General features: G+C 35.6%; 1 protein-coding gene across 4 annotated transcripts in view; it reads right to left on the reverse strand.

Moving 5' to 3' along the window:
• ZNF385D (zinc finger protein 385D) overlaps positions 1 to 24,683 on the reverse strand; it is a 416,559-nt gene that overhangs the window by 96,807 nt on the left and 295,069 nt on the right. For all 4 annotated transcript variants that reach the window (XM_066555234.1, XM_066555244.1, XM_066555263.1 and 1 more), the window contains one exon: positions 433 to 543. In XM_066555234.1, the coding sequence (XP_066411331.1) occupies positions 433 to 543 (111 nt within the window). The remainder of the gene's footprint in view (positions 1 to 432; positions 544 to 24,683) is intronic.

Raw genomic sequence — 24,683 nt, forward strand, 5'->3', positions numbered from 1 at the left:
ACAGGTTTCCTTCCTTGGTGTATTAGAGAGCATCTCCAGTTCAGCTCGTTCTGCTTTGTTGCTGGAGAAGTGACAGGATGCAAGGTAGGAGCCAACTGAAGGGATACATAACCAGGACTGGTAGAAGAATTAGGATCCAGCAAATATACCAGCTTTATTAGCAGTAATGGATCAGTCAATTTTTCCTATTTACACTCAGTGCAGCACAACTGAAGTTGATGAGCTTACAGGGATATATTGGCAGGGAAAATCTGGCTGGGTGTATAAACACTACCAAGCCATTGTGTTTATTTGAAGCAGCCTACAGCCTTTTCATCTGCTGAGCGACAAACTGAAATCACAATGTTTCATTTAGGCTCAATTTCTGAAAATTATGGCACATCCTAGAAGATAAGTACATATTTCTAATCTGATACAAAATGATCAACTTACATCAGAATTGAATCTCAGCTGGCAAATGTTGCATGATATGATTTGCTTTCTTCGATGAGGAAGAGGAACTCCAAATGTATGATTTATTACAGCTTTTTGAATTGGGTCCATCTGTGAAGAGAGAAGAAGAAAAGTAAAAAGCTTTTGCTGTTCCACTGTGTGCTATGTTATCTAAAATCTCAAAACAGATTCTGCATCATTCCATACCATGATCTAACAGAAAACTACTATTTTTCTTTAAACGTGAATATTTTTTTTATGTAGTTATACAAAGAGGTTATGCAGAAGGAAACAAAGAAAAACGTCATTGACTTTCTTGAAACACATATCTTTAGTTCAATTTTATCTTTCCCTTTACTGAAGAAACGTATGAGCTGTAAATGCTGAACAGGTTTTCCTATCCAAACATCAATTTGTGATTTTTATATCACAGAAAAGCTAGCTCAATAAACAAAACAAGAACATTTAAAATAAAATTACCAAGAAAACGTTAATGAAAATTTGAAATAATATTATGTACATATAATTTCAGAATAGCACACAATACCTCAGTGTTATCAAATAATAATAATATCCCATGAACCAATAAATTAATCTCTTCCTTGAAACAACATCTACACAACTTATGAAAGATAAAAATCTTCCAAAGATTATCTTCACGGTCATTTTGGAGGAAACTATTTTGTATAAACTGTGCTTTAAGGATGAATTTGGACCTTTATGAAAAGGATTATTCTGAGCTAACTTCTACTAGAACACTGATCTGGTAGAATCTGCAAGTCAGGTTCCCTATTGAAAACAATGTATGCTATTTTGGCAGAGAACTTCACAAAAACTACTCGAGGTAGTTTTTTACTTGGAGGATTGAAATCACCTTCTTCAAATTCATTGAACAAAATGCTTCTTATTTCTTTTTCACTAGAACATTTGATAGATACTTTAAAAATCTGGTAATAGGTTTGCAGCAATTTGGTTAAGCCACTGATATTTATCTTTAAATTGTTAAAAAATCACATATTTTGACTAATTCTGATAATCAGTATTCACAGAGCATAATCTGTGTATGTCATGAAAAAGATTCCATATTTCTCCCTGCACATGTCTCCATGATTCACTATTTTCTAGTCTGTTGGCAAAGGGTTATTTGATAAATAAAGAATCAGAGCTTGTCCTTAGAGTAATCAATTATTCATGAAAGCTGTAATGGTATACAGTCATGGCCTCTATTGCAGTGAATCCAGAGCAGATCACTACAGAATTTTTGCATCACCTGACAGCTGTTAAGTGTCAAATATGAAAGAGGTCTTTAAATTAATTCCTGTTGAAAATAAAATAAGATTGGTAGAAAACAGACTGACACACACAAACTCCCCAAACAAACCAAGAAAGACAGCAGAGCTTTATAGAGTGGCAGACTGGCCTGGAAAAAATTCTTGGTTTGACATTCTTCTTCAATTTGATGTGAAACACCTCATACACTTGTGTAATGACCAATATAAAAGAACACCAATCCCACCTAGAAACGAGGTATGCCACTGTAACATAACCCCAAAATAACACTGATGACTGAGGGCATAGTATATCAAGCTCTGGAAGACAACAGCAAGTTGTGTAAGACTTTCTGCAGTGATCAAACCGTGCTCTAGGAGCACTCCTTTTACCAAGTAACACAATCTTGAAAAAGCCCACAGTCCAAAAATACTATTATATACCAAAAATGACACCACTACAAAGGAAAGTAAATAAATTGCAACAACTCTTCTTTTTTTGACTGCTCCACTGAGAGATGAATTCTTATACCAGCAGAATCAATAGACCCGTATCTTGCTATTTTTAACACTAATGCTTGACATGGTCTTAACTGATGCTAATTCTGTGCCATTCAAGCTTGGAAAAATGCTGTTCCTCTTGCCACTGCAGGTCTAAAGCATTTAGGGAAATCTGAAGTTCAGAAACATGGATAAGTCAGCACAGGGTAAAGGAAACTGTGCATTCTTTGATCCAGTGTAACTGTTTGGCTTCACATTAACCACAGCTGTGAGATTCTTTAGAGAGCTTCGTTGTTCACTTCCTCAAGTTATGGCATTTGTTAGATAATGTGAGATAATGGCCTTCAGTGTTACCACGATAATCTTTCCCACTATCTCACAAGTACCCATTATCTCACAATGACTTGAGAAAGCCAAAAAAGAAGTTCTCTATGGGTTAAATAAAAGGTATTACCATGGTTCAGAAGATGGAAAAACTATTATTTTTTTTTAACTGGATTTACCCATCTTCAGAGTAAGTATTCTAGCTCCAAATGAGGTTGGATTTCTGAGGAAACTGATGCTTTCATATTGGGAATGAGACAAAATATTTTTTAGAATTAAAAAGATCATAAATGTGTAGAATAGTTGCTTTACGTTATACTTAATTTTAATTTGGTCTCATGAAAAAAATGTTCGGTTTCTTTCCTAATAAGACCACAGATTTTTCTTTTGTTTATCTGCTGATGCAGAAATCCATCAGCACCCTTCCCTTTGAGTTTTTAAAGATGTAGAATTCTAGGTATACAACTACATGGCATTACTGGGAATATGATTCTTTGTATTTGTGGCTCTAAATGAAGAACAACTCTGGATAGTTTTCAAATTAATTAAGAAAAACTGCTTCAAAATAATAATCCATTCTCTGCCAGTTCATATACTCATATAATTGTTTGGGTTAGAAAGCACCTCATAGATCATCTATTTCCAACTCCCTGCCATGGGCAGGGACACATTCCACTAGACCATGTTGCTCAAAGCCCCATCCAGCCTGGCCTTGAACACTTGCAAGGATGGGAGAATTGTTCTTTGATACTGCAAAGCACAGTTTTAAGTTAGACTTAAGCACCAGACTAGACTTAGCACCAGATTCTAATAAAGTTGGGATAGAATGCTTGAGGGATATTTAATATTATTAGTTTTCCCTGGAGATTTTATTTGGGAAACATCACCAATCCATAAATTCCAAATAAACATCCAAAAGCATCAGATAAGGCTCCACAAGTTTTATGCAGGAAATCTGAGAGGCAGCAGGATACTTAGGTGCAGCATGATAAGGACTCAGATCTCACAGATACTGGAAGACAGAAAGGAGACCTGCTGAGAGTCAAAGGAATAGATCTTGCTGATTGCAGAAAATTGAGAAGCAAGAATTGCAGGGAAATATAGAGAGGGTAATAGTATCATATAGCCATGATAACCAGCAAGTGGGGAGATACTTTAAAGCATCTCCATGCACTTTGAGACTTACTGAACATTACTAATTACACATATAAATTTCACTTCAACTTATGTAAGTGGTATGCACTTTCAAAATAAAGGTTATCAGTATAAACTTTGATAAAATCTGCTTTTAACTCATTACTAGTTCTCTTTTACAATTCTGGATTTTATTTCTTAGACTAAACTAATTTAATTTACTCTCATTTAAAGTGAAGGACAGAGAAGTTTGCAATTCACATGAAAGATTATCATTCAGAGGTCAAAGCTGTGCAGAAGACCAAGGCTGGCAACATGTCCCTTTACTTCCTCTTGACAATATATTTGCACTGTACGTTACAACACAAAGAGAGTTTGCTCTGAGAGCTGCAGTGTTTGACTTGTCCGTGCCCTTTTGGCTTTCTACTCTCTAGCACCAGACATTTTCTATATATCTCACTTTTCCATGTGGTCAGTCAAGGGATAGCACAGTGCTCAAGGTTTACTGCAAACCAAAGGATGACTATTAGATTAAGAAATTAAGATATATATCTAAGTTAATTTGATTAATTTTTGGTTTCAATACACGCACATTAATAACATCCTCTGTGTTTTAATTATTCAAGCCGAAATTTGCGGCAAGATGATATGATTCACATTCTTTGATCAAATAATGTACTCCCCAAAATCTTCAGGAACTTACCATACTTTAGAAAAATCCAGGCTTAAACCAAGGGCATGATAGAAATTGTCCCCTTACTGCATATTCTTAGCTTTGACCTTATCACTATAATTTAGTTTTGCTTGTTTTAAATTCAGTCATGCTAGACCTATGATATTATCTGTATTCCTTGTTCTTGTGCTTACTATAGAGCATGAAATGCTCTTTATTTTGTGGACTGACAATGAAAGGAGTGGCTGTTGCATGAATTTTCTGGAGGAAGCACCTACCACAAAAGCACCAAGAAGTTGACCCAGGAGATCCTTTGTTATCCTACCTGCCTGGGACACTTTTCCAGAATCACCAAGCTGATATCCTTGAAGGCTGGCTGTAGCCAAGTCTTCATCTCATTAAATTTTCAGTAAATATCTGTGTAATGCAGAACCTGAGATGGTATATTTTACATACAGAGAAATCTGATCCTTTGGAAAGTAAATCTTACATATTTTCCACAAATAATTGCTAAGTGTTTTCGCATGCACAAACGAGATTTTGTGTGTATGTGTATGTGTATGTGAAGAATTGTTTTATGCTGAAGCTGAAATTCAAACACAGATTTCAAGAAATTTCAGTGTCTTCCTGAATTTCAATGATTTTTAATATATATAATTTTTATTAGTTTCTTTTCTGTGACTTCTTATCCCAGAGGCATAAGAATATACCAAAGTTAAAAACCATAACAAAGCAAGAGCCAAAGGAAAGCATGAAAGTTTGATCCACAAAGGCTCAAATCATAAAGGGGATATAAACCAAGGGGACTTATTTTTTAATTTTGCATTAAAACCAAAAGCCATGATATGAGCATTTCAGATGCTTAAGGTTTGCAGTAAATTAATTTAAATTCACTAAAGTCTATAAATAAAAACATCCAGGTCAAAGGATAAGATGATGTGGATGCCTAGAGCTTGTTCAGAGCATATGTTAGGCCTAAAGCAATCAAAAAAGTAAGAAAGTATTTTTACCTCAAGACCAAAGAAATTAGCTGAAAAGGATTGACTCAGACCAGATATGGTCTTATACTACATGAGCAGAAAAACATGTCAGGTCATTGAAGCTCACAGGAAAAAATTGCTCTAGACCATTTGAGAAGTAATCAAAAAATAAAAATTACCCACCAAATTACTGATTTCCATTACTTGAACAGCTAAGTGAATTTAGTGACACAGGTACCACCACCTTCCAGAACCTCTTAAAATCCAGATCCTAACATATTTGATTATAATATTACAATTAATATTGTGCTTATTTGGCCTCATTTTGTACTTACTAATTCATACGTTTGTAGAAGTCCAGACTGATGGTAAGAAACATAGTCATAAATATATAATTATATACATCTAATTGTAATAATTATGTACAATTACTCATATATAATCCCTTTAATGTTATTTTGATTGTAACATTGCACTGTGTTAGGGCTGTAACATTGATAAGAAATAAAGATAACTCAGTGCAGGCTCCTTTCATTCATTCTCTTATGTTCCAACAAACAGTGAAACTAATAAGAGAATTAGAAACAGTTGAAATCCTATATCAATCTTTGCCATTACCAAGCAAAAATCACAAAATATCACATCCTCCACATCATACTTATTGCTCAACCTGACCCATTTTTAAAACTACATGATAAATGCAGCTTTAACACCAACCAGTTCAAACATAAAACTCTCTACTTGATTATTACTGTGCCATACTTATAGAAACACAGAAAGATTAAGCCATAAGAATGCTCCTCAATGGTGCAAAGTCACTGTCTTTTATAGCTCAGGACTCTTAGAGCCAGCAATTTTCTCACAGCATAATTTGACTATTTCAAATTGAAAACTGAGCAGTTCCTCTGTGATCTCAGTGGCATCAAGAATTCACAGACATTTCCTCTGCAATCATGCTGGTCACTTGTAGAGATGCAGCAATATTATATTGGATACACTACATTGTATTATTATTACTTATGCAGAAACTTAGATATTTTGGAGAACTCTTGGACTTTCAGACTTTTATTGGCTGTATAGACTGCCCACATTATGAGTACTGTGCAGCTGAGTAGAAGCTACTCCTTCTCCAAGTAATACCTGGCATCTACTGCATTTGCATTTTCAAGCAGCACAAAGCATGTGCAATGGGTATAAAAATTCCTGGAAAAATATGAAGTACTGTGTGTCACACATTGCTGTTCATTTCTGTGTTTGCACAGCAATCCCAACACTCATAAAAGTATTTATTAACCACGCACATGAAAAAAGAAAATCTCTGTGCAGAACATGATGCTTTCCAGAAGTGTCAGACCTATAACTTACAATCTACCTGACACCTTCTTAATATCCAGGTGACCATGTCAGAAACAGAATAGCTCAGCAACAGCTCAGCAATTTGATCCTAAGTGTATCTGACATTCTACATTTCCATAAGAAATAAGACCCATTGTTATGGTTGGACTCCTTGGCTGTTTCTTTTCAAAACCACATTAATCTGTGAAAAAGAATCTTATAAACTAACCAAAGAACACAATTCAAAAGGAATGGTGGGAAAAGCTTAGTAAGCATAATTAAACACACAGACAAAAAAAATGATGTTCAACAGTAGTTTCGTTTCATGTACAAATAAAACAATATCAAACAGAATACACATTCTAGATGTGCTATCTTGCATGGCTTAGCCTTTTGCAGCTAATTCATTCAATGTTGCCCTAGTAATTATGGTGAATAATTATGAAGAGTTGAACTCAGCTCTACCCATCTTTTCTTAGTGTCTACCATTTCTGTTTTTATCAATGAAAGAGGGTAGATCTAACTTGATGCTTTCCATGTACATAAACTGAAATATTGCTCATCCTTGTTAAATATAATTCATGTAAAATATCTGCACCAACTACGATGATGTGCAATATTTACAAAATAATTACTTTTCTCTTAAAAGTGGTATCTATTAAAAAGAAAATTGCTGTCAGTTCTCAAAAAATGCAACAGGTCACTCAAATAGTACTTAAGAATGAATTCCCAAAGTAAACTTTTTATTCTTTTGTTGAAATTCTGTGTTTCTTTCTTTTTTTTTTTTCCTAACTGAGCTATTAAATTGCAGCAGTTGTTTAGCCACCATTCTGATGTGACTCTAGTATTTCTTCCTCTTTTTTTTTTTTTTTTGTAGATTTTTCCACTTGCAAATAAGATGCTGAAGCAGCAGCAGTATTCCTGGCAAGCTGCTTGAATATACAGAAACCAGTCAGAGCAAAAGGATTTGCATTCACAGTGGTATTGCACACAAATACTGTAACCACAGAGAGATTATGCAAATCCTTATACTCTGATTGTCTAATAATGGTTGTCAGTCAAAAGACAAGAATTTGCATATGCTAAGGCCAGTGAGAAATAATCACACAGTGATTATGCTAATCAAACACACTAAACAACATGTGAAGGATTGTCAAACTGGAACAAATCTGCGTATGTATGCTAAATACAGAAACACACAATACTAAGAGAACATTAAGGCTGCAGATCAAGCCCTTAAAAACATGAAATGCCTATAAGCCTTAATTTGACACCCTTATGAATTTATATTTCTGAAATATGCTCACATCTTTTCCCCAGAAGTCTTTGGCTTTGTTCTGCTTAGAAGATGGACAACATTCACCTAATGAGCAACTGTTCAATGTTGTGTTTTGTCCAAGAGGTTCAATGAATAACCCTAAACTTCATTGACTCTATAAAGCTGAAACCTCACTCCCAGTGGGAATTATCAGCCTATTCATTGGATCTCCTACAGTCTTCACTGGCCCAGAATGTGATTAGTTCACAAGTATAATTAACCTACTTTGAAAACTTCTTTTTTAGATAGATGGTATTTTCTCAGAAATAAAGAACAAAAATTGTGCACCAGTTCCAGTTACTCAACCTAATGTACTTGACAGTACTTACTATTATATTGCCTTTCCTATGTTCCCCACAAAGTTCCTGTTTGCAGATTCATCTGTGAGCTATTAAACACAGCTTTACAACTGCAAGTTGGACTTACAATCCATAGAGCTCTCTGGGAAATGTTTGTGTTAAGCTACTTGCCTAACATGTCAGGGAACAACTCTCTGGAGCTGTTCAGAGAACTGTTTCAACTGATTTTCTAAAATGGGATAGCCCTTATTTTAGTCCTATCTCATTCAAAATATGCTTTCTGGTTTATGCAACAAACAGAGCAAAAATACTATGGATAATTATCTCCTTAATTGTGAGACCATGATTGATTCTCAGTGCTTATCCAAAAGAAAATTCTATCAGACCTATAAGATTCTCCTAAAGAAGAGAAGATGAAAGGCAGCCAAATGTGGTGTGTTTATCATACTGCTCAATTATCTAGTTGACAACACTCAATACAACAATTGCAGCATAAGAACAGACCAACACGAAACAGATCACCTTGAAAGTGAGAGAATTACTCATTCCACTTCTAGTAGGCATTAACAAAGTGGTGTGCAAAGAAAGGGTGGATTGCTACTTTTATCTGCTCACTTAAGTGAGCACTGGCAGATGGTAAAAGTATGATTAAACCCAAAACAATTGCTTAAAACAAAGAGACATAAATGCTATACTCTCCCTAAAGATATCTCTAAAGATACCAATAAAGATAAAAACCTAAGGTTCACAAACACCATTTGTTTTCTGAGACTCACCAAGAACAAAGCAAAAATGAGTTCATGAGAAAAAGAATCCATTTAAAAAAGTTAAGGGCATTTTAATGTTTGTGCTCGAGAGTTAGGAACAAAATGTTGGCAGGCCTAATAAGGGTTGCACAACAAATTCCCAATAGCATCATTCATATACGAATGCACCTCAGAAAACTGTACCAAGTGTTATAACTGGTATTAATAATAGTGAGACTTTCTAATCACAACAACAATAAAAGGAGGATATCTGCCCGAGAACTGGTACAGAGACACTTGATTCAGTCTTACAAGTGAATTGCTTACAAGTATCAGGGTGCAAAGTGGTCTCTGAAAACTACATGTTTTTTAGAGAAGTGACTGCCTATGTATGTGTTTAAGGACTGAGAAAATAATTCTGCAATGCCAAGTTCCTGTTCATGCTGCTATACTTTTTTAGCCTATTTAAACTATTCTTCTTATTTACCATTTTTATTCTGTTCTATAACTGCAATGTTTAAAGAGGTATATACTCAACTTTAAAAAATCATTATATGCTTCAGACATCATTAAAATACTCTATAAAATCTATAATTTTAGAGCATTTCAACACATTTCAAAATCTTAGTTTATTAAGATTTAACGCTGGGTTAAGTTACAATTCTTAAGCCATACTTGTAAAATCAGAAAATAAAAAACTAAAAGGGACCCCAACACATAATTTAATCCATACATCCCATAATAAAAAGAAAAAAAAATTAAGAGGACAGAATAATTTTATCCCAGGTTCTGGTGGGTAATACTTCAGTGAGCAAGTATTTTCAGGAAACAAGGGCTAAAATATAGCAGTTGAATGTTGAAGAGAAAGATACTTTCCAGATTCTCATTTTATAATTGTTTCAGTGTAAAACGCCTCAACATTTCAATTGAAAAGTTTTATAAAGCTGCTCTGCTTGTTTAACCACTATAATTCTCACAACCCCTTACAATGGAGTAATTAGAAAATTACTGCATTTTTCTCTTGGCTTTTAATAGATGTCTGTCTATCTTCGGAACCTGGTACAAGTACTTCAAGTGGAAGCAGAGATATTTGCTAGCATAATTATTTGACTACCGGTGTTCCTCTGGTGTGTTTTCTTTTTTTTTTTTTTCCAACTCCCTTCTCTTGAAAGGAAGTTCTACTCTCCTTTTTATAATAATTCCAGGATATAAAACCATGTGACCAACTCTCATCATTGTGTCTCACATCTGGAGATTCAAGATGAGTTTATTTAAATTAATTGCATCACCAGCACTCAAGAGAGAAGAATAATGTTCCTCACACTTTTCACATATGAAGGGCTGTAGTTCGCACATGCAGCTGAAAACACCCTTATAATATGTAATGGTCAAGTATGAGGGTAAATTTTGTTCATGGCTATATTCCTAACCCTAATAGAGATCACTTAAGAGCATTATATCTCCTTGCATGCAAATAATACTTCAACTTTGCAAAGATCATGGATTATGGACCACAGGAGAAGTCATTAACCTGCTTACTCCCTCCATAACATGATTACCTCTAAAACCTCCCTGAGTTTTTAACCAGGGTAAGACTGAGTGTTCAGGATATTCAGTTCCACTAAGAGAGAGAGGAATATGAAATTGGAAAATGGAAAAAAAAAGTTGCAATTTCTTGATATAGTTTAAGAGCTTACATAATAATGTAAACAAACCTTGCTCTTCTTATTAACTATGTATGCCTAAACAACATTAAAATTTGGTACTAAACTGAGAAAGATCCCAAGATAAGGGGAAATAAGTGGTCAAAGGTGATTTGCATTTTAATAAAGTACTTCTAACTGAAAAATTAACATCTACCCGATTTCTTCTTCAGGCTCTCTAGGAAGTAGAAAGCAGGAAAACATACAAAAGAAATAATTTAGAAATAAATGGAGATAATTTCCAACTCCAATAAGTGGAGATTATAACCCAACTCCCAACCAGTTGAAATGTCTCATTTTCTTCATGGTAAAAAACCAGGACTACCTTCCATTTTGATAAAAAGAACACACTTATACCTTCACTAGGTACCCACGTTGTGACTGTACTTTTCCAGTAATTCACTACAGATTACCACTGAGATTCATTCCAACTCCCCTGTCAGTCTTAGTGACTAAGTCATCAGTGCAATCCTGAGTGCACTGAACAGCTGTGGAGAAAATAGTTATGGCTCATTCACTACTTGAAATGCTTTAATTCCTTCCTACTCATCTCTGAAATGTGATCCATTAAATAATTCTCAGCATGTTTTTATATAATTTGGAAAAAGATGAAACATTAACAGTGTACTTTTCCATGCAATTTCGTCTTTGAAGTTTTATCTGAGTAATATATCAAAATTAAAATTTAGAAAAAGGTGTTGCCAGGGAAGTACCAGTCTGACCCCGAGTTCTGAGCTTTTTGCAGATCAAAACAGAACTAAATGAAACCAAGGAAGGAAAGAAACCTGTTTTTACATGTCTGCATATAGAAATACCTGTCTTTGAGTTCAAGATACTTTAAAACAGGATTAAAGTGGCAATCTCCCCTCCTTGTAAGATTCTACTACCATAAAATAAGTATTAATATAACTACAAATACCAAAATGTCAAGTTAATAAGAACCTTTGGTTTCTGGCACAACTTTGGTAACTTTGATTTTGTGAAAGGATGCTATTACAAGGTGAACACAGTCACTTTACTGTCATGGCAGAGTGCATTCGTTTAGACTAGTTCACGCATTTTCTTGAAATCTCTGATTGTTTAAAGTTGCTCCATATTGATTTTGATCTTTATCAAAAGATCAAAATCTCAAACTGGATGCCTGAATCACCTTTGGCTACACTGGTGGCATACAGATCCTGGCACACAGAAGGTAATCAGAGGTTCATTGACCAGGTGAGGACCGTGGGCTGCAGTCCAGTGAGTAAGAAGGGATGTTCTGTCTCCCTCCAGGCTGTAATCCCAAATGAACTAATACAGATGGGAGCCAGAACTTAGGCAAACATGAATGGATGAAGCAGCTAGACAGTGAGCTGCAGCAGTGCTGAATAGTTCTTCCATCTCCTCAGCTGACCCCCACCAGCAGGACAGCCTCACTTCACACTAAGTGAAACTATGGTGTCCATTGCATCTTTGGAACTAGTGAGGCTGAAAAGGATTTGGTGTACATTATGAACTTAAACACAATAGGGAGTCTCATCTAAGTATTTCCCTTTACAAAGATCATTTACAGACAGGTAATTAACATGAAAACTGTACTAGAAATTTTGGCAAATCCACTTGTTCTTATGCACAGCCTTATGACTTTGCAGGAGACAGCACAGGCATAATTGATTCAAGATCATCCATGTCTGGAGTACCTCACAAAAGTACCTGTGGATGTGAAAACAGGTAATTTTATTGCCTGTGAACTGTGCAGTTGTTGTCTGCAAGTCAAGTTCTTAAAGACATCTGTGCTGCTAGCAGGTCTTTTTGGAAAAGAAACTCCATGATGCACAAGCAGCTCAGCTTTGATTATTTTGAAGGCTTCACTTTTTTTGCACTGTTTAAGGTCTATGGATATTCTAAGTGCATTGTCTCCACTTTTATAGTAAAAGTTCTGTCCTGGAGATCTCTAAAACACAGAATAGGTATGAGGGACCTGATAAAATAGCAGCAACTATCTGAACTCTGAAAACAAATGAAGAAGACATAAAAAGTGCAGTGCAAATTCCCACAGGGTTTGCTCCTGTTATCTTAGATGTCTTCAGGGCTCTCAGCCCTGTCACTGGTCCTGTTTTCTACTCAGTTAATTATCTGTGATTATAAAAACAACATCATAAATGAAAGCATCATTCCTCCTGCTGCTGTAAAGTTTTTATACTGATGTAATATTAGAGATGAACCCATGACTTATTCCTGCTTATTTTGACACTGATGGAACAAGTGCAAACCAAGGCTTGACCTTGGATCTCAGCTTTGACAATTATGATTAGATCTTAATACACAGTGCACACATTCCAGGACCAGGATTAATCATTAATGATCTTTGTGACATACTTAAGAGGCCAGGAAATATTATCCTCATCTTACACATAGGAACTGAGAGTAAGTCATGGTTCAAGGTCACTGTGGAGGTCTGTTCCTGAATGCAGAGTTGAAGCCATCATCTCTTCCACCAACTCCTTCTTGCTAGCTCAGAGCAGCATTCTTGATCAACCCTTAACACACCTTTTGTCTTTTGGTTCTTGTTTCAAAAGACAGTCTAATTTTTACCCCAGCAGCCCTCAGGAACAACAGTATGCACAAACAGTTCTGCCATAGGGTAGGATAACTAAAAAAGTACTTCCGAAGCAGCTGCAAACCACAGTGCTCCAACCCTCCTTTTCCTGTGCCTTCTTAAAAAGTGCTGCTGCCTTTTTGGGCACTAATGAGAAAACCCTACTTTTTGTTATTTCCTTGTAATTTGCATAGCAGATTGCCTCTGCAGTGGCTGTGCCTACAGCTTGAAAGAAGCAGAAAGCAGGAGACTCAAATACAGAATTAAAACTAAATGTTGGTTGTTATATTGAAATGGACTAGTGTCTGTTTTTCCTTCCACACACACAAAATATATGCTATTATAAAAGGCATAAATGCAATCACCCATTTGAATAAGTAAATGATTGGAAAGGTTTTTTTCCTCTTTCCCCCTTTACAAAATCTTCAGTTCACACTCCACATGAGGAGACACACAGCACATTTACAGCATGCAGCAGTGTCACCTGACCCTGAAAAATCCAGTATGTTGTTAAGAATCATCATGTTTACAAACACTATTTCTGAACAATCGTCATTCAAGAACCTGGTTTTAGTTTTCCTTTCAGATTTATGATTATTGAAATGGCATTACCAGTGCAAATTTTCTCTCTGTCAGTTCTTGCCTTTCTCTGATCAAATCTCACCTTTTGCTGATCAAATCTAAAGATAAACAAGTTGAAAACCCCCACGTGGCAAAAACTTTTATGATACCAGGCTGGTCAGGTTTCCCAACTGTTAATATTAGACCTGGACTCAAGTAGAATGTGCTATTTCCTGGCTGCTGTTTGCAAAACCAGCAAATCATCAAATCTGCTTCTGTCTGAGATTAGTACCTGAATTTGCACTTTAGTTTGGCCCGATGACTTTAATGTGAAAATCAAAATGACATCTTCTGGCCTCCACAGAAACCAGAGAGAAAATACATGTACTTTCCTTAATACACTTTGATCAGAATGAGAACCTCACTAATGGTGGTCAATTACTATGCAAATATCCAGTAATTGCACCAGTCAAAAGCAAAACATGCTACAAAAGGCACTTTAAAAAATCCTCAACAAACCACAAACAAAATAAAACCTAAGAACCCCCAAGTAAAACCAGAAATGAGAAAAGACTAGTACAAGGCAAAAGTTAATTATTAAGAAATGACGAAAAACTGTTTCAGTCTAAATTTTCAAAACCTATGTTGTTTACACTGATGTAACTACAAAGGAAGAAATCTACAACTTTAAACTGGCACATTGTAAGTCCTGTGTTTCTATAATTATGCTTTTGCTGTCTAAGATTAATCAGGGTAGTTAATGATGCAAAAAATTACATTTATAATCCAGTCTGAATACAGCTGTACTGCAAGCTATGATCTAAGTGCCATTAAGGTAAATGGAATTAATGGGCTGTCCCTGGCAATTTTTATATCTATCAGTTACTAATTAACATTCTTCTGCAAAGAATAATTTATGGGGGAAAAATACATACAGAAGCAGTAATGTTAAAACTTGCAACAGAGGAGTCACAGGGTAGCTGTGCAGCTGTAATAGACAATGTGTTGTGCTCATTTCAAAAGAGAAAAAGAAAGTGCCAATTGGCACTGCAATCAGTAAAATCTTTTATGTTAAGTCATTTATTTTATATTACAGCAAATTATTACTGCCAAGGATGAACTTTTGTGAGAACTCTCAACTTCAGCTAATAATGGAAGGACTGAGCAGAAGCAGCAATAAAAGCTTGGTAGCTAAATTAGCTAGTAAGAAAAATGAGCACTGCGTGTTATCTTTGTAGATAACATTGCACATTTGCTGCTCCCAGCTTGATTACTGATTTTATGCATTTAGTACTTGCATTAGTTTTAAAAGTGTTCCTGTAAAACCTTTACTGCAATCTTATTGTAGTTCCCTTGTATTCCTCACTTTATGACACAAAAAGCACTGCATAACTCTTTAGGGTCCCTTTTGAAATCCTCCTTATCTTCTTGCCTATGAACCTATGCACCATCATTTCACATACCAGGAACTAATAGCAGAGAATAAATCTTACAGTGAACAACAAAGGCTCCAGAGGTTGTCATATGCCTCCTCTTTTTTTAAAACAAAATTTTTAAAAAGCCCTAAAATGTACACAGAAAAACAGCCAAACCCCTTGAAACATTCGTCCCCCCACCTGCAAAAATGGCCCTAGGAACAGTAAGACACAGAAGTGGGTGGTAGAATCAAAATCAAAATCTAATGGTGACTGTTGCATCTGAAAAGTATTCCCCACACTAAAGGCAGTGGTAGTTAGTGGTTTTAAAGGAATATCATGATTTTTAGGTTTACTTACAGGACAAAAACAAACACATTAATCATTCTGAATTTATACTTACAAAAATCCAGCTTAGAGTTAATCCTTCAAATCCCTGGTAACAGTATTATTCCAAGTAAACATCATCAAATTAGGCTGATTTTAATCTTCCCAGACACTGACCAAAAATGGTATGAACTATGACAAGCTATATTACAAGCAAAAATGGCAAAAATAATGTTACTGGTATTAATATAAGTGAGATTCATTATGTAATAATGGCATTCCTTCAGTTTCATACTTATTTCCTATGTCAATCATGATGAATCTTGAGTTTAGAATACCAATATGACAATTCACACTAAGCACAATTTACTGCCTTCAAATTGAAGCTGTAAAGCAACACTTAGGATATTTGCATTTTATTATCACTTAGGAAAATGCCAGTGATAAAAAACCTCCTAACTTCAGAACTTACACGAACAGCTACTTTGAACATACTATAGATAATTAGCAGATAAGAATTTAATTAATTCACAAATACTTTGTGCAATTTTTCACATGAGGGAAAAAAACCTGAATTCTTGAGAACAATAATTACATTGCTATCAAAAATGTGTTGTACACTGGTAAGAATTCCATTCTACTGCTACAGGAATAAGTGCTAAACATTCTCGAATGTTCTCTTTTGTGTATATCCTCTCCTCCCTTTGTCACTCCACCAGGACCCCTCCAAAATACAGAATTGCCTGTCTGGACTGCAGAATTTTAGTTAGACGGGCAAGAGAAGTTCACTAGAATAAAATACTGATTCACAAAAGTTGATAATCTTGCAAAGAAAAGAAGGAAAAGTTTATAAACCCAGATCGAAAAATACAATACACCTAGTGAATTTACTGCTTCAACAGCACAAAGAGAAATACATAATTTCATTTTTTTTCTGAGGGAATTGAATGAGATAATAGATAAATCCCATCAGGATGGATCTGACTGCATTGCAGTAAATGATAAAGTAGGTGTCCAATATTTTCATTATACAGGCTGGCACATTTGCAATATAACTAAAAATACAACATATAATGTCTATTCAAATCAATACTTTAAAAAAATTATTTTAATGCTTTTGATTTCAAAGCATATTCAGATTAAGAAAAAACCAAAACCACAAAACAAGCCACCACCACACACTTTAAAGCTTTTTTCTGGTGCTCTCTATGCTAATGCATCAGGCATGTTATTGCAGGGGCTAGTGGTGCTTCTACACTGAAGGTTTTGGCAGGCTTCCCCACTGTAACCTCTTTGTTTAGGAATTTATTAACATATTGGATGATATGCTTTTGCTCTGAACTTCATAGAAAGGAAATGAAGCTCTTTTCTAGGGGAGCACTTATTGACCTAAAATCAAAGTAAATGGAAACATCATGTAAAAGTATCTACAAACACCATGCCAAAGACAAATATTTTAGTAATGCAAAAGGAAGATAAGTAAGACAATTACATGATAATATGGTTCAATCTCTTTAGCAATTTGCTTTTAATAGTGAATATTATGTTAGCAATAGAGCTGGGGTGACTATTCTGACAGTGGAGTTCAGTCTTTTAGTCATTTATAATGAAATGTGGTAATTCACCAGAAGTTGCTGGGTAGCAGGTCATTGTGCATGCCTTTGATGTGCAAATTCATGCTTAAATACTTCGAAGACTTAGGGCCTAAAGTCCATACTGTATCCTCAGTAATTTAACATCCTATCCTTTGGTACTTTATCTGAATACTCTCTTTGAGACAACTCTACCAAGAGCTGGACAAAGTGGGACTCATTCTGCAATACATTCAGTGTGAAAAGCAAATTTTTAGCCAGTGCATAAGTAGAAGGAGTCCTCTTCATTCTTAAATATATTATGTGCTTGTTGCAACATTATTGCCACACTGTTTCAACCAATGTGAAACAATCAGAGTATTGCATTTCCAAAGGTTTCGCATTCCTACAAACGTTGTTATGAACATCTAATTTTTAAACCTAATAATCTAAAGTAATTGAGTAAGGCATTATCAATTTGCATTGTGGTAGCTGACTGATGTTTTACAGCTAATCTGCATTTGTCAAAATAAATGAAAAAAATTCATTGTCTTATGGTACAAAAACATAGATGTAATTGCAGGAGTGAAAAAATTCTGATTTCATAATTCAGTAATGAATCTGCTCAATTAAGCAATTTTATTATGTTAGGATGGTACCTCAGGGTATTGGAAGCTAAGCACTGAAATGGATGGGTGAAAGACCTCCTTATGATCAATAAGCCCAAAAAAAGTCCAGTAAAGGAAAAAATTCCTCAGGATATAAAAGAGGTCTTATCTCAGACCTACTGCTTACTACTTACTTACTGCATCTATACTACTTACTCTTGTACTGAGATCTGCCTTAGCCATTAACAAAGCAGGGAAGCTGTCACTCTATGCATCTTCTCATCTAAGTTTGACTCTTCAAAAAGCAGCCTAAAAAGGTTATAACACAATATATGTTCCTTGGGGACAGCTACAGTTACTCAGAAATGCACCTCTGAGGTGACAAGCACCTTGGTTTTCACTTTCCTCCAGAAAGTGAATGCCAGTGACTCAAATAAACAAGCTGCTGCCATCGCTGTTACACAACACCTATGGGCGCTGACCAGCTCCTGAAAGTCATCTCAGGTGCCCATGACAGAAGCTGCTAAGAGGCCTCAAACAGTTCCTCAACAGCAAAGGGATATCCTTTGCAAAAAGGTTCACACAGCAAAGAGAATCATTACTAAAATCTGCAGATTTGACTTTCGGGTTTACCTTGGTGCTTCTTAGAGAATTCAGTTACCTGTTTGGAAGCAACATCTAACCCCAGGTATAACCTGGCAGGCATCTAAACACTACACAGCTGTTGCTCACTTTCCCCCAGTGAGACGGGGAAAAGAATCAAAAAGAAAAGATAAAACAGAGGGGCAGAGATAAGTACAGTTTAATAGGACAGAAAAAGAAGGCAAAAAAAGTAAAAGAATACACAAAATTAAGGATGCACAATTCATCTGCTCACCACTAGCTGACCAACGCCCAAGGAAGTGAGCTGCCATGCCCCAGACAACTCCTCCCAGTTTTCTTGTTTAGATGCTATATGGTTATGATGCCATATGATATGGAATATCCTTTTGGCCAGCTGGGTCAGCTTTCCCAGCTGTGTCTCCTTACTAACTTTTCATGCATCCCCAGCCTCCTCGTTGACACAATGATGTGAGAAACTGAAGTGTCTCTGACTTAGTGTCAGCACTACTCTGCAACAACCAAAACATTGGTGTGTCATAAAATTTTTCTCATTCTAAATCCAAAATACGGCACTGTACTACGAGGAAGAAAATTAGTTCTATCACAGCTGAAACCAAGTCACTGAGCTAGTAGAGAAAAGTTTTCCTCCTACACTTTCCCTCCTAAACTTTCCACAACAGCATGTCAAAGTATTTGTTCTCTGTTCCATTATCTTTTCTCTCTAAGCAGGATTTTTTAATGTCTTAAATATTTTTTTGCTCTTAGATGCTAGCTTGTAACACGACAAGCTTGTTAACTGAGATGGCAACAGGAACATCAATATTTTCTGTGACAAGCTCATCATTTTTTCTGTCAGGGGCCTCAACATACTTTCTAAAGATAAAGTGTATATCCTTCATTGTATTCTTCAATACCTATTCCTCCCTTGAAGCCTCATTTGATTTCATTATTGAGCAGCCAGAATAATACCAAGCAGGTAATCTTAAATATAATATTCATACAAAATAACATTGCTTCTCCACAGCCTTATATAAAACTTCCTGTTCCAAAGAACCTGTGATTGGTTTCTGGTTGTGCCTTTTTGTCTTCCTACTCTTTTTTTCTTTCCTTAAGCATTTTTCATAAACTGGGAAAAGTTCATAGCCATGTTTAAGTGACAACAGAACAAACAATTTTCCAATGCTATGATATCACTGAAGGGTTACTTAAGGGAAAGAAGTGGCACCAACATACTGAATCCTGTGTTGAAATCTGTTTTAGTCTCATTTTCTGCTGGCAGTTGCTCTTTTTTGCCATCCAGTGTTTACACTGTTGAATGACACAAGTCCACTTTTGCTACTGTGGGAGTCAAAACGTTCCTATAAACATTGAGGTAAGACTTTCTATTCTTCAGCAGCACATAGCACTTTAGCTCATAAATTTACAGGAAAAACATAACTGAAGAGATCCCAGGGTGTGTGAGTACAAAGACACAATTCCTATTTGAGAGATGTAGAATTCTCCCTATTCCTTCTGACTCATCATCTGTAATAATATCTCTCTTCCTCCTGCTTGTCAACTATGCTACCAAAATCAGCCAGAATTCAGGGGGCTTTGCACATCCTGAGCTTGTTCCTACTAGACACAGAGTTTTAATTACATAGAGGGTAGGACAGTGGCACTTTCACATGATGGGTACTGTTGAAGTGGAGGAAGACCTTGTAGACAAGGAGCCCATTTTGAAGATGAGGAACTGAAGGGTGCCAAATGATGACATATTAATGAAGTTAGTAAGAAGGAAAATGGGCATTCTAATGTGAGATTCAGAAGGAGGAAGGCATAATACAAGAGATTCTTAACTAACAAACAAAAACATAGAAAATCAGTATCTCAGAGATACAATATTTCATATGCGCAGATATAACAAAAGTGCAGATTGACATAAAACTCTCAAGATTTTATTTTAATGTTCTTGGGGGAAGAGGAAAGATTGCCTTAGGGTCAGAACTGTCTGTTCCTTTGTTCTTTTGTTTCCTGTTCTCTATACAGTTTCTTGCAATGCACTCCTTTTCCAAACAGGCTTTTATCACAATCACCTTGTCTAGTTTACTCCTAATGAAAAATTTAAGAGACACGCATTAGTCCATCCTTTCTTACTTAGGTGACCTGATTAGAGGGGGGAAACTCAGTGATTACATAATTCCCATGCTGTTCTGTCATCCAGCAATGCCTGCATTTATTTCAATACAGACCAAGGAGCTCTTTTTTAATTGAAAAGCAAAGCGGATATAAAACAAATCAAGCTACACTAATATTAGATCAAAATTCATTCCATATGAGCTCCTGGACAATACATTTGCGTTCAGTAGAAGATGCCATCAAATTTTTTTGGTCTGATAGCTTTATGTCCCAACTCATATTCTGTAAGAATAGTAGATGTATTTAGCCATTTCAGGTAACAAAGCAGATGATATGATACTTGTTTCAAGGACCAGCATGATAAATCAAATACAAAATGGTAACTCTAAAGCAAAATACAATTTGCTGAGTCTCACTTTAGAATGATACACTTAAAATGCCTATATCATAATTTTTATACTAATTCTTTCTCAATGAAAGAATTTTCTTGTAATGTGTTCTATCATAATAGTTTAATTTGGGACCCAGCTAGAATGTGGCTAACTTATGACACCCTAAACTTAAACTCCAGTAATTTTCTGGATTGAGAAGTGTGAACTTGTTCCTACAGAATTTATTTGCTGTCAATTCTCTATTTATTCAGCAGAAAAAAAAAAAATTGATTAGCTATTTCATTGTTTTCATTTAATTGTCTTTACTTGGCACAGCCATTAACAGCATTTAATAAATCTTTGTTCCAGAAAAGATGTATGACATCTACTTGAGGCTGCAGCAATCCTAGAAGTTATAATGGACACAGATACAAACTTGTAGCATTTTAACCACTACATGGTAAAAATATGTACAGTTAAATATAATACCATACCCTCATTTGTCCTCTGCCCACAGGTACTCAAAAATACGCTATTTGTTAACAGACTCTGGTAACCATTTAAAACTAAAAAATACATTAAACAGAACATAATTAGTTACAGTCAACATTATTATTTAAAAATTACTAGGGAAGACATAGTTGATGTATCTAAACCTTTAGGTAACTTCCAGAGTATGTAAGAATATTCGGTATCTCTGAGCAATGGAGACAATTGACTTAAATCACATTAAAATAATGGGTACTACATTTGAGTAGTAAATTACCCATTTCGGAATATCCAATTCACATCATAGTCTTCTGTTTGAAAGGAAATGGCAGCTACCTCATCCCACTGCAGAAAAGTGCCTGCAGTAAGCAGATACCACACAGTCTAGAGGAATTTAGGTCAATCTCCTGCTCAAACACTTATCTCCTGTAGGACATGAAGTAAATGCCAATGTCTTTCCACCTCAATTAAGCCATCAAAGAGAAAATGAGGTACACAGGGTGCTGAAGTGTACAGTCATTGAAGACTGAAAAGTTCAGAAACTAGAACAACTAGCAACAAACCAGCAAAACAGCATGGAGGTTTATCCCCATCTCTTTGCAGAAAAATATACTGCAAGAATGGATTGTCCTGGAGTCCTTAGCTACTTCTGCCATTGTATTAAGGAATAAAAAGACAAGTAAATTTCTTGACAACAAGTCTGCAGAAAGAGAGAACACAGCTCTTTGTATTTATATGCCCATGCCAAATTCACAGTGTGATAAATTTAAATTTTCCTTGTAGATGGATATCTAAAGGAGGAGGGTATCTGCATCACCCACTGCAGTGGCTTCTATTCCTTCCCCTGTGCATTAGTCTTTAAACAACCTATTGCTGAGTGCTAAGAGGACTGATAGGGTTGGCATGTTCCAGACACAGCAGCCCTTTGAAATTAATAGTAACAGGGTCAGAAGGGAATATTCCATCAGAAGTTAGGACATCACAACTCAGTTTTACTATGAAGGAAAATAACAGGAATGCACACCCATAGCAATGCATAAAAGACAAACCTCCAGAATTTTAATAGTAATGTTATTAAACTGCAGGAAAATAGGTTAATCAAAAGAATTAAATTTCACGCAATGTCAAAAGAAGACATCATTTTATGTCAGATGTTTTGGCAAGCAGCATGCAGACTAAACTGCAAGCTCTAATTGTGAGCTTCTCTCTCACAGTATGAATTTTCCAAAACTGAACATCTCACTGTCTAATTGAAGCATTCAACCAGCATACATTCTGCTCAAGCAACTGTGTGAATGTTGAAATACTGTATATAGGCAGCATTAATTTCTTTTGCTTTCAAGGCACCAAACCCTTGGAAATAACTATTCCTTAATTTAATGCTGAAATGTAACTTCAATTACTAAGAAGCAGTCCTTTCTTGATGAAAAACAATTTGTAAATATCTAGCAGGGAATGACATCACAGCTTAATACAAACCACAAATTTTCATCTCCACTTTATTGCTTCTCCTTTTCTATCACAATACAGAGACAGCAACAGGTTTTAAATCAAGTCACCCATACATCCAAGTTTGGACAAAATCTAGTCAGCATTCCTAGATCTCAGTCCTAAGACTCGTAACTTGACAGTCATCCTTTCGACAGGATACAACCCATATGCTTGATAGCTGTTTTACTCCTACCCTCCATTCTCCTATATTTGCTGATAAAATTTTAGCCAGAGATGAACCAAGCATGGGAAATCAGATTTTAGGTCTCTGAAGAAAAATAGCAAAAATGCAGTAATTACAAACTTCGGGAAAGCATGTCTTAAACAAAGATCCATTTTAGAACATCACAATGTATTTTTCACAGACCTTCCTTAATTCTAATCTCATTCTTTACTCTTTTTCTTTGATACTTGTGTTTCAGTCAGAGTTGAATGATAAAGGTGGCAGGAGTTAGGGGGTGGGGAATGAGAAGGTGAAGGAGAGGAAAAGGAGAGGGGGGTACTTGAAGCTTGTTGTCCTAACATAAAATATTACTTTTCCCTATCAAACTTGCATTGCTTGAGCCACAGTATTCAGCAGCATTTCAGGCTGGACAAAACCCTTCTGGCTTTGTTTCTTCATCACCTCCCTTTCATCATTCCTTATCTCCTCTAAACACAATAGCCTTAGTCTCTGCTTTGCTGTAATGCCTTTAGAATTCACAAGAGGGTTTAGCTAAAGAAAACATTTCTGGATGTCATGTGTTCCACATCCTTTGTTCTCAAAGCAGTGCTAACCAGCAGCATTGTCCAGGCCCTCACACCAGGTTTTGGCCAGTGAAGTTTTGAGTGTCTTCTGGGATGGAGAGTCCACAGAGGAAAACCAGCATGGTGCGTGACCACACTAACTGTGAAAAAATTTTTTCCTGTTATAACCAGAATTTCCCACGTCAACTGGCTACTTCAAGTTTAGCATTTTAAGACAGCACAGTTGGTATAGATTTTATTGAGGGTAAGTGTCTCCTGCAAATGATTAATGCCATCCCTAGTGAGCATCTCACATGGGATAAGTTGGTTTCTGTGGTTACCCATCTTTCTGCATTACTCTGGAAAGAGCTGAATGGTTGATACAGATTGAACACTTTTGTTTTAGACATCAATTTTGGTCAGATACACCTCATTCACTCTAACTTAAATTTCTGAAAGGTCACAGAATGATTTGTTTATATCCTCCTATGCTAGGGGTTTAGAAGAATACTTTGACATCTGCTTAAACTGTAAAGTATATAGAGATGAAAGAACAAAACCAGATTTTTTTTTGTCTTTGTACCAGAATGGTCTCAAGTTAAATATCTTAAACATTACTAAAATAATTAAATATAATAATTTGCAGCACTGATCTTTTAAGTGGCATTATCATTTTGGGGAAAAATTTAATAACAGTAAATTTCTCGCTGAAAGTAATGAAAATATCGGTAATTTATTTCAACATTATTTTTTCACTCTGAACCAATACTAGATCTCTTTTTTTTTTTCAAGTAAATGCCAGAAAAGCCTATGGCAGTCTAATTGCTTGTTCTTTCTGCCATTAAGTTTATTGACCTCTACCACCTTCCTTTTTAAATCATTACATGAATATGCATTTGACGTCTAACACACAATTGGATTAAGACATTTGTCTTCATAGATCAAATATTCTAATTTGCTTCTTTGTTTAATTCAGTTCCTTAATACTGATTAGAAGGCCAAATCTTAATATATTCAAAATATTTCATTTAAGCATTTGTCTAAGGAGGAGCCAGCAGGAGTGATTGCAATAGAAGTGAGATATAAAAACTAAGTCAAGAAAATCTCAGTAG

This window comes from Molothrus aeneus, chromosome 1 (genome assembly GCF_037042795.1).
Source record: "Molothrus aeneus isolate 106 chromosome 1, BPBGC_Maene_1.0, whole genome shotgun sequence".
NCBI classification, from domain to species: domain Eukaryota; kingdom Metazoa; phylum Chordata; class Aves; order Passeriformes; family Icteridae; genus Molothrus; species Molothrus aeneus.